The 16,693-nt window shown below is 40.4% G+C and overlaps 1 protein-coding gene across 1 annotated transcript in view; it reads left to right on the top strand.

The window, feature by feature from the left end:
- Positions 1–16,579, top strand: part of LOC147326392 (carnitine O-acetyltransferase-like) — a 29,062-nt gene extending 12,483 nt beyond the window's left edge. The window contains exons 7-14 of the mRNA XM_086301624.1: positions 3,447–3,547; positions 10,677–10,796; positions 12,590–12,712; positions 13,348–13,483; positions 13,687–13,737; positions 13,860–13,922; positions 15,177–15,314; positions 15,681–16,579. Coding sequence (XP_086157750.1) covers positions 3,447–3,547; positions 10,677–10,796; positions 12,590–12,712; positions 13,348–13,483; positions 13,687–13,737; positions 13,860–13,922; positions 15,177–15,314; positions 15,681–15,872 — 924 coding nt within the window. The 3' untranslated portion in view covers positions 15,873–16,579. The remainder of the gene's footprint in view (positions 1–3,446; positions 3,548–10,676; positions 10,797–12,589; positions 12,713–13,347; positions 13,484–13,686; positions 13,738–13,859; positions 13,923–15,176; positions 15,315–15,680) is intronic.
- Positions 16,580–16,693: the final 114 nt, after the last annotated feature.

The raw sequence follows: 16,693 nt of genomic DNA, 5'->3' as shown, positions 1-16,693 counted from the left end.
TGTCAGGCATATTTATGTGTTTTTGCGATGCACTCTCACAGCCCTCCTCACTGCTGTCTACTGTCTCACTCACTGAGAGGACAGACGCACGCTCCACTTGACTGTCGCGTCTCTCATCCTCTGTTTTTCACATAATGATATTATCCTATATCCTCGCATGTGATTGGCCACAATATGGAGGGATTGGAGCATAACTGAGCCACTGCGTGAGAGCTGAGCAGCTAAAGGAAATTAAGTGAGGAGCCGGCTCTCATTCAGTGGGAGTCGACTCTTCTGATTGACTACAAAGCACTCTCTAAGCACGGCTCTTAGAGCTGATGCTTTTGCACATGACCGAACGTTACGTTGTGTGTCAAGGATACTGTTGACTCCAAATCTATTACTATTACTATAGTAATACTATAGTACTATTGCAAAAACTGTAATTAGATTACCGTTACTTTCCCGTAGGAATGCTGCGTTACTGCATTACTAAAACCGTGATTTATTTATTTATTTATTTTTTGCGAGAATGTCTCATGACAGTGAGGTAAGCAAGTGCAACGTTCGTGACAACAGCTGTGTGCAGATCAACAATGGATAATATATGGAGTGCGGGAGAGAGTATGAGCATGCAGCGTTTAAAGCGTGGAAGTACTGACCTTTCTTTAAGTTTGATTCCATAAAAAGTGACAAAAACATTAGCGTCCGTTGTGCGTGGGAAGAAAACTTCTTTTTACAGCGAAAAAACCCCTAAACTTCCAAGCAAGCACCAAGTGTGCTACGACGTAATGGGAAACTCACAGAGAAACTCGCGGATTCTTCAACTGACCGCAGCACACCTGCACCAGAGGAAACCTCCGCCTACCCTACTCCTGTTTTACAGGTGAAAATAGAGCAAAAGGACCGCTGAGTCTTTGACTTTATTTATTTTCTGCTGTGTTTTACTTGCATCTATTTGAAAGAGTGAGTGTAAACACAAAAACTATTTTATTTTATGTGCTGGAATGTGCAGAAAATAGGTTTAAATGTTAAACTAATTTATTCAAGTCAGAGAATGTTGCATATAATTAAATTTTTGCTTGATGCATAAAGTTAAAAGATTAAAACTGATAAAACAAGTTTAAAAAAAGATACTTTTCCATTTGATTACATTTTGTATGATGGATTATGCAGAAAAAGTAGAATTGGGCTGAAAGCTCTATCGCTTTATCACCTCTTCAGGTTGTAAATCGTGTTTTTAAAAAGTAACTAAGTAATTAATTACTTTTGAAAATAAGTAATCAGTAAAGTAACGGGATTACTTTTGGGGGAAGTAATCAGTAATTAGTTACTGATTACTTTTTTCAAGTAACTTGACCAACACTGGTGAGGAATCTTGGAGACCTTGTAAACCAGGATATGTCCTTTGGTGGGCATGTTAAACGAATATGTAGAACTGATTTTCCTCCATTTGCATAAGCATAAAATGAGAAATATCCTGTCTCATAGTGATGCAGAAAAACTAATTCCTGCATTTATTACTTCTAGGTGGAACTACTGTAATTATTAGTTCTTCTTCTTTGAGCAGATTTCTCCTATACTGGCTTCTCTTCATTGGCTCCCTGTTAAATCCACAATCTAATTTAAAATACTTTCACAACATACAAGGTCCTGAATAAACACTTCATCTTACTAAGACTTTAAAGTACCATATGACCCAATTGGAACATGTGATTGTTAGTCTTTTCTCTGGATTATTGTAGGTTCTTTACATTAAAATATAAAGCAACTTGGGGCAACTGCTATGATTTGGCCTTACAATGGGGCAAAAAAGTATTTAGTCAGCCACCGATTGTGCAAGTTCTCCCACCTAAAATGATGACAGAGGTCAGTAATTTGCACCAGAGGTACACTTCAACTGTGAGAGACAGAATGTGAAAAAAATAACAAAAATGCAACTCAATACTTTGTAACATAACCTTTGTTGGCAATAACAGAGGTCAAACGTTTACTATAGGTCTTTACCAGGTTTGCACACACAGTAGCTGGTATTTTGGCCCATTCCTCCATGCAGATCTTCTCGAGAGCAGTGATGTTTTGGGGCTGTCGCCGAGCAACACGGACTTTCAACTCCCGCCACAGATTTTCTATGGGGTTGAGGTCTGGAGACTGGCTAGGCCACTCCAGGACTTTCAAATGCTTCTTACGGAGCCACTCCTTTGTTGCCCGGGCGGTGTGTTTTGGATCATTGTCATGTTGGAAGACCCAGCCTCGTTTCATCTTCAAAGTTCTCACTGATGGAAGGAGGTTTTGGCTCAAAAGCTCACGATACATGGCCCCATTCATTCTGTCCTTAACACGGATCAGCCGTCCTGTCCCCTTGGCAGAAAAACAGCTCCATAGCATGATGTTTCCACCCCCATGCTTCACAGTAGGTATGGTGTTCTTGGGATGCAACTCAGTATTCTTCTTCCTCCAAACACGACGAGTTGAGTTTATACCAAAAAGTTCTACTTTGGTTTCGTCTGACCACATGACATTCTCCCAATCCTCTGCTGTATCATCCATGTGCTCTCTGGCAAACTTCAGACGGGCCTAGACATGCACTGGCTTCAGCAGCGGAACACGTCTGGCACTGCGGGATTTGATTCCCTGCCGTTGTAGTGTGTTACTGATGGTGACCTTTGTTACTTTGGTCCCAGCTCTCTGCAGGTCATTCACCAGGTCCCCCCGTGTGGTTCTGGGATCTTTGCTTGATGAGATCTTGGGTGGAGCCCCAGATCGAGGGAGATTATCAGTGGTCTTGTATGTCTTCCATTTTCTTATGATTGCTCCCACAGTTGATTTTTTTCACACCAAGCTGCTTGCCTATTGTAGATTCACTCTTCCCAGTCTGGTGCAGGTCTACAATACTTTTCCTGGTGTCCTTCGAAAGCTCTTTGGTCTTGGCCATGGCGGAGTTTGGAGTCTGACTGTTTGAGGCTGTGGACAGGTGTCTTTTATACAGATGATGAGTTCAAACAGGTGCCATTCATACAGGTAACGAGTGGGGGACAGAAAAGCTTCTTACAGAAGACGTTACAGGTCTGTGAGAGCCAGAGATTTTCCATGTTTGAGGTGACCAAATACTTATTTTCCACCCTAATTTACGAATAAATTCTTTACAAATCCTACCATGTGAATTCATGGATTTTTTTTCACATTCTGTCTCTCACAGTTGAAGTGTACCTCTGGTGCAAATTACTGACCTCTGTCATCATTTTTAGTGGGGGAACTTGCACAATCGGTGGCTGACTAAATACTTTTTTGCCCCACTGTATATGATATATTGAATTAAAATGTATTCTTGCGTCACAATTTGCAGACAGTCTAAAGATCTACAGAGCAAAACTAAAACTGAAGCACAATGTCTTAATTACTGAAAGATATAGACTAATCCAGCTTGAAATGTAATGCTAATGGCTGTTTTGCCTTCTTTGTTTCAGTTCATTATTGGAGAAGATGGGGCATTTGGTAACAACGTCTCGCATAGTTGTGCAGATGGTACAATTGGTATGACCTTGACTGATTATGTTTCAGCATCCATGTAAGTATACATTTAAAATGCAGTGTTCTATAGTTTAGTTTTGTTGTTTGGTCTGTTAACAAAAGCTCAAATATGAGGCAAGGTGACTTCTAAAAATACATTATTCTTACCCTAACACAGACAAGTGTATTTCTTTTCCATTAAATTTATAAGACACAAGGATAGACTGATCCTTGTGCTTGGGGCTTGGACATGGAGGCAACAGCCTAAGGAGAGAACTTTCAGAGAAAGCTCATTTCCACTGCTTGTAAAGGCAAACTCATTCTTTCCGCCAATTCATTGACCATAAGTGAGCATGGGGACGTAGCTTGATCAACAACTTAATCAACAGCTTCCCTTTTACCCTCAGCTAACTTCACCACAATGTAGTGGTACCACATCCACATCATTACAGAGCCGGCAAAAGTCCCATGAACAGCTCACTCCTGAACAGGATATTGAGATGAGTTCTACGTAAGCTTTTCCGGTTGAGTGAACGCTGGCGCGACTGGCTGCCGCTACTCACCGGCCGCCACTCACCACTATCGCTAACGTTAACGCTACTGGACTCTGGACTTCTGGACTTTTGTCCTACTCCTGTTTCTAAGGCCCACCGGTGTCCCTACCCGGCTGTTCCTGTCCATGATGTGGCCTTTCAGGATCTATGTACTCTCAGTGTGGGTCTGGATCCTTATGTCATCGATCTACCGACTCGGCACTGGACTTCATCAATATACAGCTGATGAGCTCCTCTGCCTCCGCTTCTCTTTAGCTGCTCCGCCGTTGGCTGCTCTTCATTTCCACACGGACATTGCCTTCCTCCCTCGTCGAAAGTACGTACATCGAGGCTCCCGTCGGTATTTCCATCAGGATAATTCCAAACCAATTCAGTCCTTCTGGTCCACCTCTGGTCGCTCTCAACGGAACCCCTGCAGGTCTATTGACCGCAATGTTCTGACTGGTCTGCCTAGGTCAGCTAACACTCTCATCCAGTCCGACAGTATTTCTGTCAACTTCGGCCTGCTTAATATCCGTTCGCTTACGAACAAAGGACATCTCATCCAGGATCTCCTAACAGACCGTAAGTTTGACTTTTTCTGCTTGACTGAGACATGGCAACAGCCCAATGACTTTTCGCAACTCAACGACTCCACCCCCCCGGGGTTTGTTTACACCTGCCAACCTCGCGAGTCCGGCCGTGGTGGTGGCCTCGCGATAATCTATCGCGAGAACTGGAAAGTCTCGCCGCTGTCCGCCCCTACGTACAGTTCCTTTGAATCTGTTGTTTGTCAACTTTCAGGACCTACCCCAACTGTAATAGCTGTCATCTACCGCCCCCCAAAATTTAATTCTGTTTTTATCAGTGACTTTGGCGATCTGCTGACCAATCTAGCTACTGTCTCCCCTAATATAATATTGCTGGGTGACTTTAACGTTCACGTGGATAACTGCGACCATCCTCTTACCAAGGACCTTCTATCCTGCCTTGATAGCTTCAGCCTTAAACAATACATAAACTTCCCTACCCACATTAAGGGCCACACTTTGGACCTAGTCTGCTGTTCTGGACTTACCCCCTCCATCTGTACAGCTGACGAACTGCTAATTTCGGACCATCTACTTCTCTCCTTTAATGTTCACATGACCCTCTCTGTAATTAACAATCCCCGTATTATCTCTTTCCGGAATATCAAGAATATAAATCTTGATATCCTTTCCTCTGCTTTTTCTAGCTGCTTGTCTTCTAACAACTTAGCTATTCAAGAGGACCTGGTACTTTTTTATAATCATAGCCTTAGTAGTATTTTAAATTCCCTGGCTCCACAAAAAACCAGAACTGTACTTTTTTCTCGCTCTGCACCCTGGTACACCCCTGAACTCCGGCTACTGAAAGCTAAAGGCCGACAGCTTGAACGTCTCTATAAGAAAACTGGCCTTACTATTCATAAGGATATGTTTAATAACCACGTTCTGTTTTACCAGGAATGTATTAGTCAAACCAAATCTGCTTATTACTCTGCTATTGTCTGCTCAAGTGAGAACTCTACCAAGACCCTTTTCTCACTATTCAACTCTTTTAACAGGCCACCTGATTCTCTCCCTGCTCATCTCTATTCATCTAACTTCTGTGATGCTCTAATGCTATTCTTTATTGATAAAATTCATAAAATATACTTAGACCTGGACCCTAATGCTCAATGTAGCTTCTCTGTCCTAACTTCTCCCCCTTCTCACTTCCTCTCTGTTTTTCAACTTCCATCCTTAGCTGATATTGCTGATCTCATCCATAAATCAAAGCCTTCTACCTGCCAGCTCGATCCTATCCCCACTGTCCTCGTCAAAGCCTGCTTACTCCTTCTCCTTCCCCTCATATCTGCTATTATTCACTCTTCACTCACCACTGGAACTGTTCCTGCTTCCTTCAAAGTTGCTGCTATTACCCCAATTCTGAAAAAAACTGGTCTAGATCCCAACAACTTTAATAATTTTCGTCCTATCTCCAATCTACCATTTCTCTCAAAAATCCTTGAAAAAATAGTTGCTTCACAAGTCCATCTTCACCTAACTGATAATAACCTTTACGAACAGTTCCAGTCTGGCTTTCGTCCTCTACATAGCACTGAAACTGCTCTTATAAAAATAACAAACGACCTTCTTATAGCAGCTGATTCTGGTCTCCTCTCCATCCTTATCCTTCTTGATCTGAGTGCAGCTTTTGACACCATCTCTCATCCCATTCTCCTTAGCAGATTAGCTTCTATTGGTCTCTCTCACACTCCACTAGCCTGGTTTAAATCATACCTATCTGACCGCACTCAGTTCATTCAATTAAAATCCTTCACTTCTCAGCTTTCTCCTTTATCCACTGGGGTGCCCCAGGGATCTGTCCTCGGGCCCCTTCTTTTCATCATCTACCTTCTTCCACTCGGACATATTTTTCGTAAATATAATATTCAGTTCCACTGCTACGCCGATGACACCCAGCTCTATCTCTCTACCAAACCTGACTCTACTCTTCCTCCACCCTCCCTCATCCTCTGTCTAGCTGAACTTAATTCTTGGTTCTCCTCCAACTCTCTTAAACTCAACAGCAATAAATCGGAACTTCTTCTGGTTGGCACTAAACGACTGCTATCCAGAATTAACAATTTCTCTCTCACCATCAATAACTCGCTGGTCCCTATCTCTCCCTCTGTGAAAAGCTTGGGTGTCATTCTCGATAGCACATTATCCTTTAACTCACATATCAATAATATTACACGTGCAGCATATTTCCAACTCCGTAACATTAATCGCCTCCGCCCCTTCCTCACACATCACGCCACTGCCATTCTCATCCATAATCTTGTTATCTCTAGAATTGACTACTGCAACTCATTATTTGGCCTTACACAAAAATCTATCAACAAGCTCCAACGTGTCCAGAACTCTGCTGCCCGTATTATTACTAGGACTTCTTCTACCCACCACATCTCCCCAATCCTGAAGCAACTTCACTGGCTCCCGGTCAAATTTCGCATCCATTTTAAAATAATTCTGTATACATTCAAGGCTATTCATTCTCTCTCTCCACCGTACCTCTCTGACTTATTACAGATGAAGCTCCCATCCCGCTGCCTCAGATCTTCATCTTCTCTTTCTCTCTCTGTTCCCTCTGCTCGTCTGATCACAATGGGAGGGAGGGCCTTTAGCTGCTCTGCCCCTCGACTTTGGAATTCCCTACCCCCGGACCTCAGAAATATTAGTTCATTCTCTCTTTTTAAGTCCACCCTCAAAACTCATCTGTTTAAAATTGCCTATTCTTAAATTTCTGTAACTTAAATTTTTTAACTTTTATCTTCTATTTTTACCATTGTGTATATTTCCAGTTTTTATCTGTTGTACAGTGTCCTTGGGTGCTTTGAAAGGCGCTATTTAAATAAAATGTATTATTATTATTATTACTGGAGGTAGGAATTAAAGATCTCCTGGACCAGGGGGGCTTCTCCCAGATCATCCCAGTGGACCTTTACACATTTAGGCATGCCAACCCTGTTCAGCATCCTCCCCACCACCTCATCAACTCACCACAAGGTGATGCTTAGTTGACCGCTCAGCCCGAGTGTCCAGACCATACAGCCACAGACAGGGCTGGACTGGGACAAAAAATCAGCCCGGGTATTTTGACTAGAGACCGGCCCACCAGGTATTATAGGAAAAACCATAAAGCCTTTGAATGAAAACAAACGTCGTTGTGACAGTGATGTACACTGTCTTGTTGGTACATATGTATCAATCTAATAAACTTAAACCTACACCATCCTCCCTATTCTGGTATTCTAAACAGTACTTAGCCGAAACCCAAAGACTGCTTGGTTGAGTTAACTTCCTGAACTATCTACAACATATGGTGGAAACCTGAAATTAAGACAGAGAAGACTAGAAGTAAGACATGACTATTACTGAATATTAAAAATAATAAATGACAGATTTAGCGATATTTTCATAAACTATTTATTTACCACATCAATAAACGGCATGGCAGGGCAAAATATTTTTTCTAACATGGCAACCTTTTAAAAGTGAAAGGAGACAGAAAGACAGGTGAGAAAGAATAAAACTAAACTGACTTTTTGAAGGCATTTTACACAAAGTACTAGTACAGTATCTAGAAAATGTGGGGAAAATACTGGCATCATGTACAGTAATTTCTTCTGAAGAAATTATGTTGGGACCCTGAAAAGAACTTACTATGTACAATAATGGATTTCTATAAATTTGACATCAGATGAAAACATTGGTTGTAAGATTCAGATAATTATTTGTTAAAAGCTAGAAATTTTAAATGAGAATAAGAAAGAAAAGTATTTCTTTGTGCCCCCCTTTCCCTGTTAATGCCCTACCTGGCCCCCTGGCAAAACTTTGCTAGACCCGCCCCTGCACAGTTACCAGCTGTCAGCTACATAGAAAAGGTGTAAGTTGTCTCTCAGAATCAGTTCATAGCTTCCCTTCAACCCATTCATGTCACCTAAAAGGTAAACCTGTTTCTCCATCACCTGTTCAGCTCTGATGATTCAGTAAGGACCTCTCCTGGTTTCATCTTCATGTTTCCCTCTCACCAGATAACCAAACCGATATCATGACCAGCACTTTTTACAGCTGTAGCTCCAGCAAACCTCAGCTGATACTAGAAAGTAATATTAAATAAATTCTAACAACAGCTGATCAAGTTTAAAGGCGCTTCTGCTGTTGAACACGACCTCAGCTAGTTTCCTCTTTCTGGCACAAAGCAGGAGATAAACAAGCAAGAGAGACGGGACTTGCGGCAGAAACGCCGATCAGCTGATCATTGATCAGTTTTGTGATTGAAGTAGCAACAGGGGGGGATGAGAGAAGAGGCAGCTGACAGCGTAAAGACACAGAATAACTCCAGCTTTTTTTCTTTTTTTTTTTCTTTTTATTGTAGCTGAAGTACGGGACAAATCGCGTTTATTTTCAGCTCAATACGAAACGTGTAATATTAACTCTGAATACCAGAGGATTCTGTTTTTTACGGGTTGGTAGGCAACTCTACTAACTAACCATATGAATAAAATAAAGTTCACCAGTAACATAATAGCACCCACCCAACTCTATAGAAAGTCCGTCATGCTAGCTAGTACACAGTACCAGTTATTGTAACTGACTGTAAAAAGTTAACAGAACGAAAATAAACTCCACCTAAACTTGGTTTATATCTGACCCAGATAGACTGCAGGTCATAACTTCTTACCTGAAGCTCATCTCACCAGACAGTCGGATTGGCGGCTGCTTTGGGTCTCGCCACCTCCGCCTCCCCTTTCCCCCATCCACCTGCTGGCCTCCATCACTTGCTAATTTTACTGAATCTGTGAAAGCTCCACCATAGCCACTACCAAACAATTGCGTTATTTTTACACGTCTGCCAGCATCTGTCCAATCCGCCACCTTTCATCACCCTGCGATGTCTTGGTGCCACATTTTCTCATGAAGACCCTTATGTTTGAACATGTTATGGACAGACTGATCTTAATCTGAGTGTGGTCAGATTCAGATCAGGCAGGCCATTCCTCTAATCACACCCCTCCAGGTCTTGCTGTCATTGCCCACATTATTATTGAAGTCTCCCCATAGGACAAAGTTGCTTGGTGGTGTACTCTCTAGCACCCCACCTAACAACTTCGACAATGCTGGCTACTCTGAACTGTCTTTTGGCACATAAGGACAGACAACAGTCTGTTTTCTGGCCCAGAAGTGCAGGGAAGCAACAATCTATGAAACCCATGCCAAAGGATGGATTCACCAGCTACTTCAGTCTGCATGTCAAATTATCCATGTACAACTATTGGAATTTGATTGTGTGCACAAATTTTAGACAAAAAGCTTAGGCGTTGTCAATTTGTGGAACCAGAACCTCAATCCAAGAAGGCTTGCCCAGTTTTGAATGCCACTTTCCGGAAGCTCTTCTACCAGCCACTCCTGTTCTGGCAGCTCCCTTCTAGATCACTGCTCTTGGACTATGACTGGGTTTGGTTTTGTAGCCTAGACATTAAGCCCTAGGGATCTGTTACTATAAAAATGGTGGTCTAACCTGTTAGAGCTATTTATACTAATGTGGATTAATACTCAGGTTTTTATCTTTAATGTTTAACAAAGGGTTTAAAAAAAGTGTTCTTGGGGATGGGATCTCTTTCAATGCTGGCTTTCTTGACATTATAAAAAAAAGTGTCTTTGGAGATGCTTGAGGCTTTGAGTGCTCAGGGTAACAAAGCGCTATGAAAGTAAAAGTCCAGTTACTGTGGTTTCAATCTGGAGTTGCCCAATCTAGAGACAGCACTAACTCCAGCTTTCCCACCAGAGAGGTGACATTCAATGTGCCAATAGCCAACTTAAAGAGCCTGCCAGGGCCTGTGCCTCTGACTGCCACCCAAAACACACTAGAATGCTTCCTGTGGGTGGAAAGCCCATCTGTGACTTCATACTTTTTTCTTTTTTTTTTTTTCCTTAAGCTCTCAACACACTTGCAAAAAGTCTCTTGATAGAAATGTCCATTGACATAAGAGATTGTTTTACCTGTGCTGGCTTTTTTCTGCCCCTCAGTAGCATTCCCTGTTTGTCATTTGTTTTGTTTTTTTCTCCTTTTTGGAAACAGCAAGAAACTAGAGATCATAGAGTCTCCCACGGTGCCTTTGCCCACACCTCAGAAACTACACTTCAACATCACAGCTGACATCAAAAAAGCAATTGAGGAGGCCAAACAAAGCATTGATAAGTGAGTACAAAAGCTACTGCTCAAGTTTTAGTTGCATAGCCCCACTGAAAACAAAAATCCATCCCCAGAGGAAAAACCCAAATAAACACGACTAAGGGTGTTTTCACACCTATAGTTCATTTAGTTCAAATCAGTAAATGAGTTTGTAAACTCTCGTGGTTTGGGTTGTTTTCATACAGAGAATAATCAAAGTATACTTCAAGCGCAGCAAAATGCGTCGCGTTCAGTTCATTGGCCAGATGTGTCTGGGGCAGAAGCAACAAAAGTAAACATCTGAAGAAGGTGCTGTAATCCTGGACTATTGGAGAACAGAGAATTTCCATTCATTTCACAGCTAGTTGTAAGCCCCTGCAGACCTTTGCACATCCATAGTACTTTGCTACAATGAGAATGCAAATTGTATGTTGCTATGGGAAGTTTTTAGCTCAAACTTGAAATGTACACCTTTTAAAGTTTAGATTGGTCGGATCCACACCAGAGTGTGATCAAATGTTCACACATGCACAAATGAGTTTGATTTTAAATGGACTAAACAGACTAAACTTTGCTTCAAAGTAACTATCAATGGAGCACAACTTTAAAACTAAAAGGTTTATAAATGAGCCCCCAGCTATAGACAGAGGCTCATTGAAATGGAAAACCCTCTGTGGGCCATAATGTCATGAGGCCTCTGAGGAGGAAGAAAATAACCCCAGGTTTCTTTTCAACACTGTAGCTAGGCTGAGAGAGTCTGAAAAGAAATTTTTGATTCATATAATTTTAACCATTTAAAATAAATAAATAACCATCCCTCAGATGTTACTTTATGTATAGGGTTCATTACTTTTTTTTTCTCTATCCAAGCAACAAACATGACTGAGAGTGGACTCTCCTCTGTGCCTGTCCTGCTAGACCTCCGTGCAGCATTCGATATTACTGTAACATTTTATTACAGAGTTGAGCATGCCGTAGGAATTAAAGATGATGCACTGCAGTGGTTAGAACCATATCTGATGTCCATGTAAATGGGGAGTCTTCCTTACACACTAAGGTTAATTTATAGTGTTCCAGATAAATCTGTTCTGGGACCGCTTCTGTTTCACATTATACATGCTGTCCTTAGGCAGTGACATAAAAAAAAAAAACGGCATATTGGCTTATCTTTACTCTGTTAAATCCAGTATCCAAGTTAAAATCCTGCTCATACAAGTTCTTGAATATTCAGGCTCCATCTTAATCTTAATGACCTTATGGTACTGTATCACCCCATTAGCACTTGTTACTCTCAGAGTGCAGACTTACTCGTTTTCTAGGATATTTAAAAGTAGAATGTGAGGCAGAGCCTTCAGCTTTCAGGCCCCCTTTCTGTGGAACCAGCTTCCAGTTTGTATTCAGGAGACAGAAACCATCTTTACTTTTAAGATTAAGATTAGGCTTAAAGCTTTCCTGTTTGATAAAGCATACAGGTAGGACTAGATCAGGTGACCCTGAATCTTTCTTTAGTTACACTGAAATAGGTGTAGGTTGCTGGGGCTTCCCATGATGCACTGATGTGAGTAAGGAAGACACTTTTCATTCTGCATTTGATCATTAGTTACTGTTTTATACATTGTGTGTTGTCCTGCCTCCCTTCATTGGTGCCACCTCTCCCAGTGTCCTGATTCTGAAAAGAGAAATTGCAGTGCAAAACTCCATAGTTCATTACCTCCATTCTCCATACTTAACAAGGCATATATACATATTTTAATAGCAATACTTATAACAGGAGCATGCAATACACAAACACATCTGTTATCCTATCCTCTTCACAACAGAATCGTCCAAGACCTGGATTTCAGTATTCTCTCATTCAGCCACTATGGGAAAAACTTTCTAAAAGCAAACAAGATGAGTCCTGATCCTTTCATACAGATGGCTATACAGCTGGCCTACTACAGGTGAGTAATCTAAACCTTATGGAGATGTTTCTGTAGGCTGACTTTTTCTTGACCAAGTTAAGATGGAACAGACAATCCTAAACTCATTAACCGTAACAACCTGGGTTCACACTCATACAAAATGCTGTAGTCACAGATTTAACAAATTTTTTTTCCTGCATAGACCTAATTGAGAGCAAAGCTTATTTAACATTCACATAAAATGTTGATCCTTATCAAAAGCACATGTATTTCTTTGTTAATCTATATGCCTAAACTTTATAGCCTGCTTAGTAATTAGATTGTTGCCAGCTGACCCTTCTGAAGGGCCTGACACAAGATTTTCATTACAACTGTTAAGCTGTAATGAAGTCATTTGTATGAGACTGGTGATGGTTGCAATTCTCAATTTAGAGAAGGTTTGGGCTGCACCAACAAAATGTTGAAGTTTTAAACTTGTCTGTTTATTAACCATGCATTGTAAAGATAAAGAATAAAAAAACAAATATTGTAGTGTGACTAGAACATAGCTTTGACTTGCACATCATTGACTTCTCTTATATTTTGTTTTTACACAGTATCCCAACATTTTTGGAATTGGGGTTTCATTTTGGAACACAGGTTGTTTAAAATATTTTTCTCCAATCTCTTGGCAGGGTGCACCGGCAGCACTGTGCATCTTATGAAGCTGCCTCAATGCGACTGTTCAGGCAGGGACGTGTAGGTGAAATCCCCTCAACTTCAAGTGCCTCAGTTGCCTTTGTCGTGGCTTTTAATGACCCAAACAAGAAGGTATGGGGAGGGTGTGTGTGCAGGTATTTCACTCTAGGATTGTGGGTAGAGTTATTTTTCTTTGACACTGACATAATTTTCTGTGGCACTGAGTTTTATATTCAGAGTTCACAATACATCTGCTGTGGATGATTGCATTATGACTAATCAAATCAATCCCCATGAAGAATCTGAATGGGATTTTTTTTTTTTTTTACCTGCAGAACACTCTGTTCTGTTGCCTACTTTTCTTTGGTGTCACTTCAGTATTTGAAGTAAGCTGACAGTTTCACTTATTTGCATGTTGCTGGTATGTAATGCTTTAGATTACAAACTTCTGTCATAAACACTACCTTGTTACAAGTGATGAATTGTAACTTGTAATCTTGTTGTACAGAACACAGAGAAAGTGGATCTTTTGAGGAAAGCTATAGAAGTGCACAAGTGGAACACTAGCATGGTGAGTTTTAATGACAAAACTGCTCAGTGCTTCAGTTTAGTGGCAGTCTGTTCCTGTTAAATGGGACAACAAAATGTTAACATTAACACGCACCACACTACAGTAAAAATCAGCTTACAAACTTTGCACCTCTAAATCCAGGCTGGGTAAACACAACGCCACTAACAAGCTCTGTATTTACATATCTTTCAGCTGTATTTAAAAATAACAACATTGTTGAGAGTGATGGAAGTCACACTGTTAGTCTGTATGAGCAGCTGTGTAGACTACAGAATGAGCAGTGCTGTTCCTATTGGCTGTTCCCATCACTCAGATCCTTTCCTGAAAGGGGCAGTGCAGCAGCCAGGTTGATTTAAAGCGACAGACACTGAAACAGATGATTGTTGCAGACATGGTACAAAAAATGCTGTCTGATATTTCTGGGAAACTTCAAATATGCTATAAATGTAAATTATGGGGACATGTGACACTCACATTAATATGACATCAATTGGCAATGAATAAAAGTGTAAAGTTTAAGACTCCTGTAAAGATACTGAACTCTACTCCACACTGATACCAACAAGGTAATAAATGCAGGAAAGAACGGCAAAGATGTCATACTGATAGGCAGCAACAACTGCTCTTCTAAAATTATTTGATGGCCTTTCTCTTTAGTGCTGAATGCTCCAAGAGCAGAAAACTGACATTTTAAAAAAATAAAACACCTTAAAAATCCCCACACTGCTTCTTTGTTTTGGCTTAGTTTTTCTGTAGTTTGTTAGGTAAATACAATCTCTGATAATCTAGAATTATGACTAGATTGTAGTCTTCTCTATACAGCCATGGTAAAAACAAAGGATGGGTAACCTAAATAAATGGAGACTGTATAATTACAGAAAGTCTACGTTATCCCTTGTGTATCTGTAAGTCTGCTTGCATCTACTTGAATCTGAGACCAGATGACCTTTTTCTTCAAAATGAAACTTTTCATCAAAATGTACCACCTGCATATGGGCCTAGGCAATGGACTTCAAAGAGGTATATCAGGAATGGCTACTTAGCTCTACATGTCCATGTTAGTATAATCTAGGCTTAAGAAGATGACCATAGGATATAAAACTATGGGGTACAAAAAACCCATGCAAACATGGATAAAAGAATCGGACTTTTTTGTTGCTGTTGTGCTGAAACTGTCTGAAAAATGCTGTGTAAGCACTCTACAGGTCATGTTTAGTCCTGTGCAAACATTGTGAGTTGTCTTCTTTGTAATAGGAAATTAGTGGACAGACAGTCTTTGGGCACTTCCTGGGTCTACAGCACCAAGCAACTGAGAAAAATATTCCCATGCCGGACATCTTCACAGACGCCTCCTTTGATAGAGTTTTTGACTATCGACTTGCTACAAGTCAGGTGAGGAGCACAGCTGAAATTGAGCTGACAAAGTCTTAATAGTATTATATTACTAGAGACATAATCAAACTTCTGTCTGCCGCAAAAAATGGTTAATGTTTCTCCAATTGGTATCTTTCCAAACTGATGAGGAAGGGACTCATTTATATTCTTTTGTTTAAATATTATTTTTGTTTTCAGCCTCAACTGATAGTTATGATGAACACAACACATCTATTAAGATCAAGGACACTCTTAGGCTATGTGACATGGTATTAGCTGTGTTGCTAATGAGGTTTCAATCATTCTCACAAAGTGCATATCAAACAACTATATTGTTTAACACAATAATTAACCACTATGTCAAACTTTGTTCTACTTCACAAGGTGCAGTCCAAATCTGGTTGTCTCCCATGTGCTTGCCCTTATCAACGTAAAACGTATGATATATGCTATACTCTTTTGAAGGATGACATGGCTTTTGTGTTGTCAGCCTTCAAAACAAACACAGAAAATAATTCAGAAGAGCTGAAAAAAGCTGTGGAGGATGCACTGCTGGACATGAGGACCATACTGTGAAAACAAAGACATGAATAAAGTGGTGGCTTTTCACTTTTGTTGAATGCAACATTTGCTTGACCAACACTGTTGGTCAAGCAAATGTTTATGCTGGTAAAAAGAAATGATCAGTTGTAGTCAATTGTAATCACTAATGAGAAGTTTATACAAGTTTGTACAACTTATTAAAAGATTTAAGTGAGTTATATATTTGAACCTGTATACATTTGATGCCAAGTGTTAGAGAAAATCTAAAATGAATTCAAACTTGTCCAGGCAATTCTGTTTTTGAAGTCAATTTGACGCCTATTTTTGTGTTAAAAAAGAAGTACAGGTGGCTAAAAAGATATTTAATTATTGTGAAGCGAAAAGGTCTCCATCCATTCTGTTTTAAGGCTCATATATATGACCATAATGTCAAGGCTTAATAGCAAGTACAATGTGTCCAACTAAGTACCTAATTAAAAAAACAAACTGAAATGTATGATTTTACACAGAATATTTGAAAAAACTGTCCAGGAGATTTTCTATGATAAAATATGCAATTTGTCTGTCAACACAGAAGAACTGATGGCATGTGGAAGGTCCCCACACTTTTACCTTTTCCACAACTCAGAGGATATCATCAGGCCGATCAGCTCTCTAGAGATTTTTTTTGTTTTGTCTCTGTAATTCGTGGTTTTGTATTTTGGTATTTTAATTCTGAGCCTTCAGTTGGTTATGGTGTACGGGGGGGGGGGGGGGAAAGGGTTTTCCGGTACTATGTAAATTAGGATGTAGATTTCCTGCAGAAGCCTAAATCAAGTCTTAATGTTAGAAGGATATTTAGTGCAGAATTTACT

The sequence above is a fragment of the Aulonocara sp. 'chitande type north' Nkhata Bay genome, linkage group LG7, assembly GCF_057382095.1.
Source record: "Aulonocara sp. 'chitande type north' Nkhata Bay isolate Kocher_YH1m ecotype deep benthic linkage group LG7, A_spYH_male_GT1.1, whole genome shotgun sequence".
Classification (NCBI taxonomy): domain Eukaryota; kingdom Metazoa; phylum Chordata; class Actinopteri; order Cichliformes; family Cichlidae; genus Aulonocara; species Aulonocara sp. 'chitande type north' Nkhata Bay.
The sequence above is the reverse complement of the archived record's forward strand: the minus strand, read 5'-3'. Positions and strand labels throughout refer to the sequence as shown.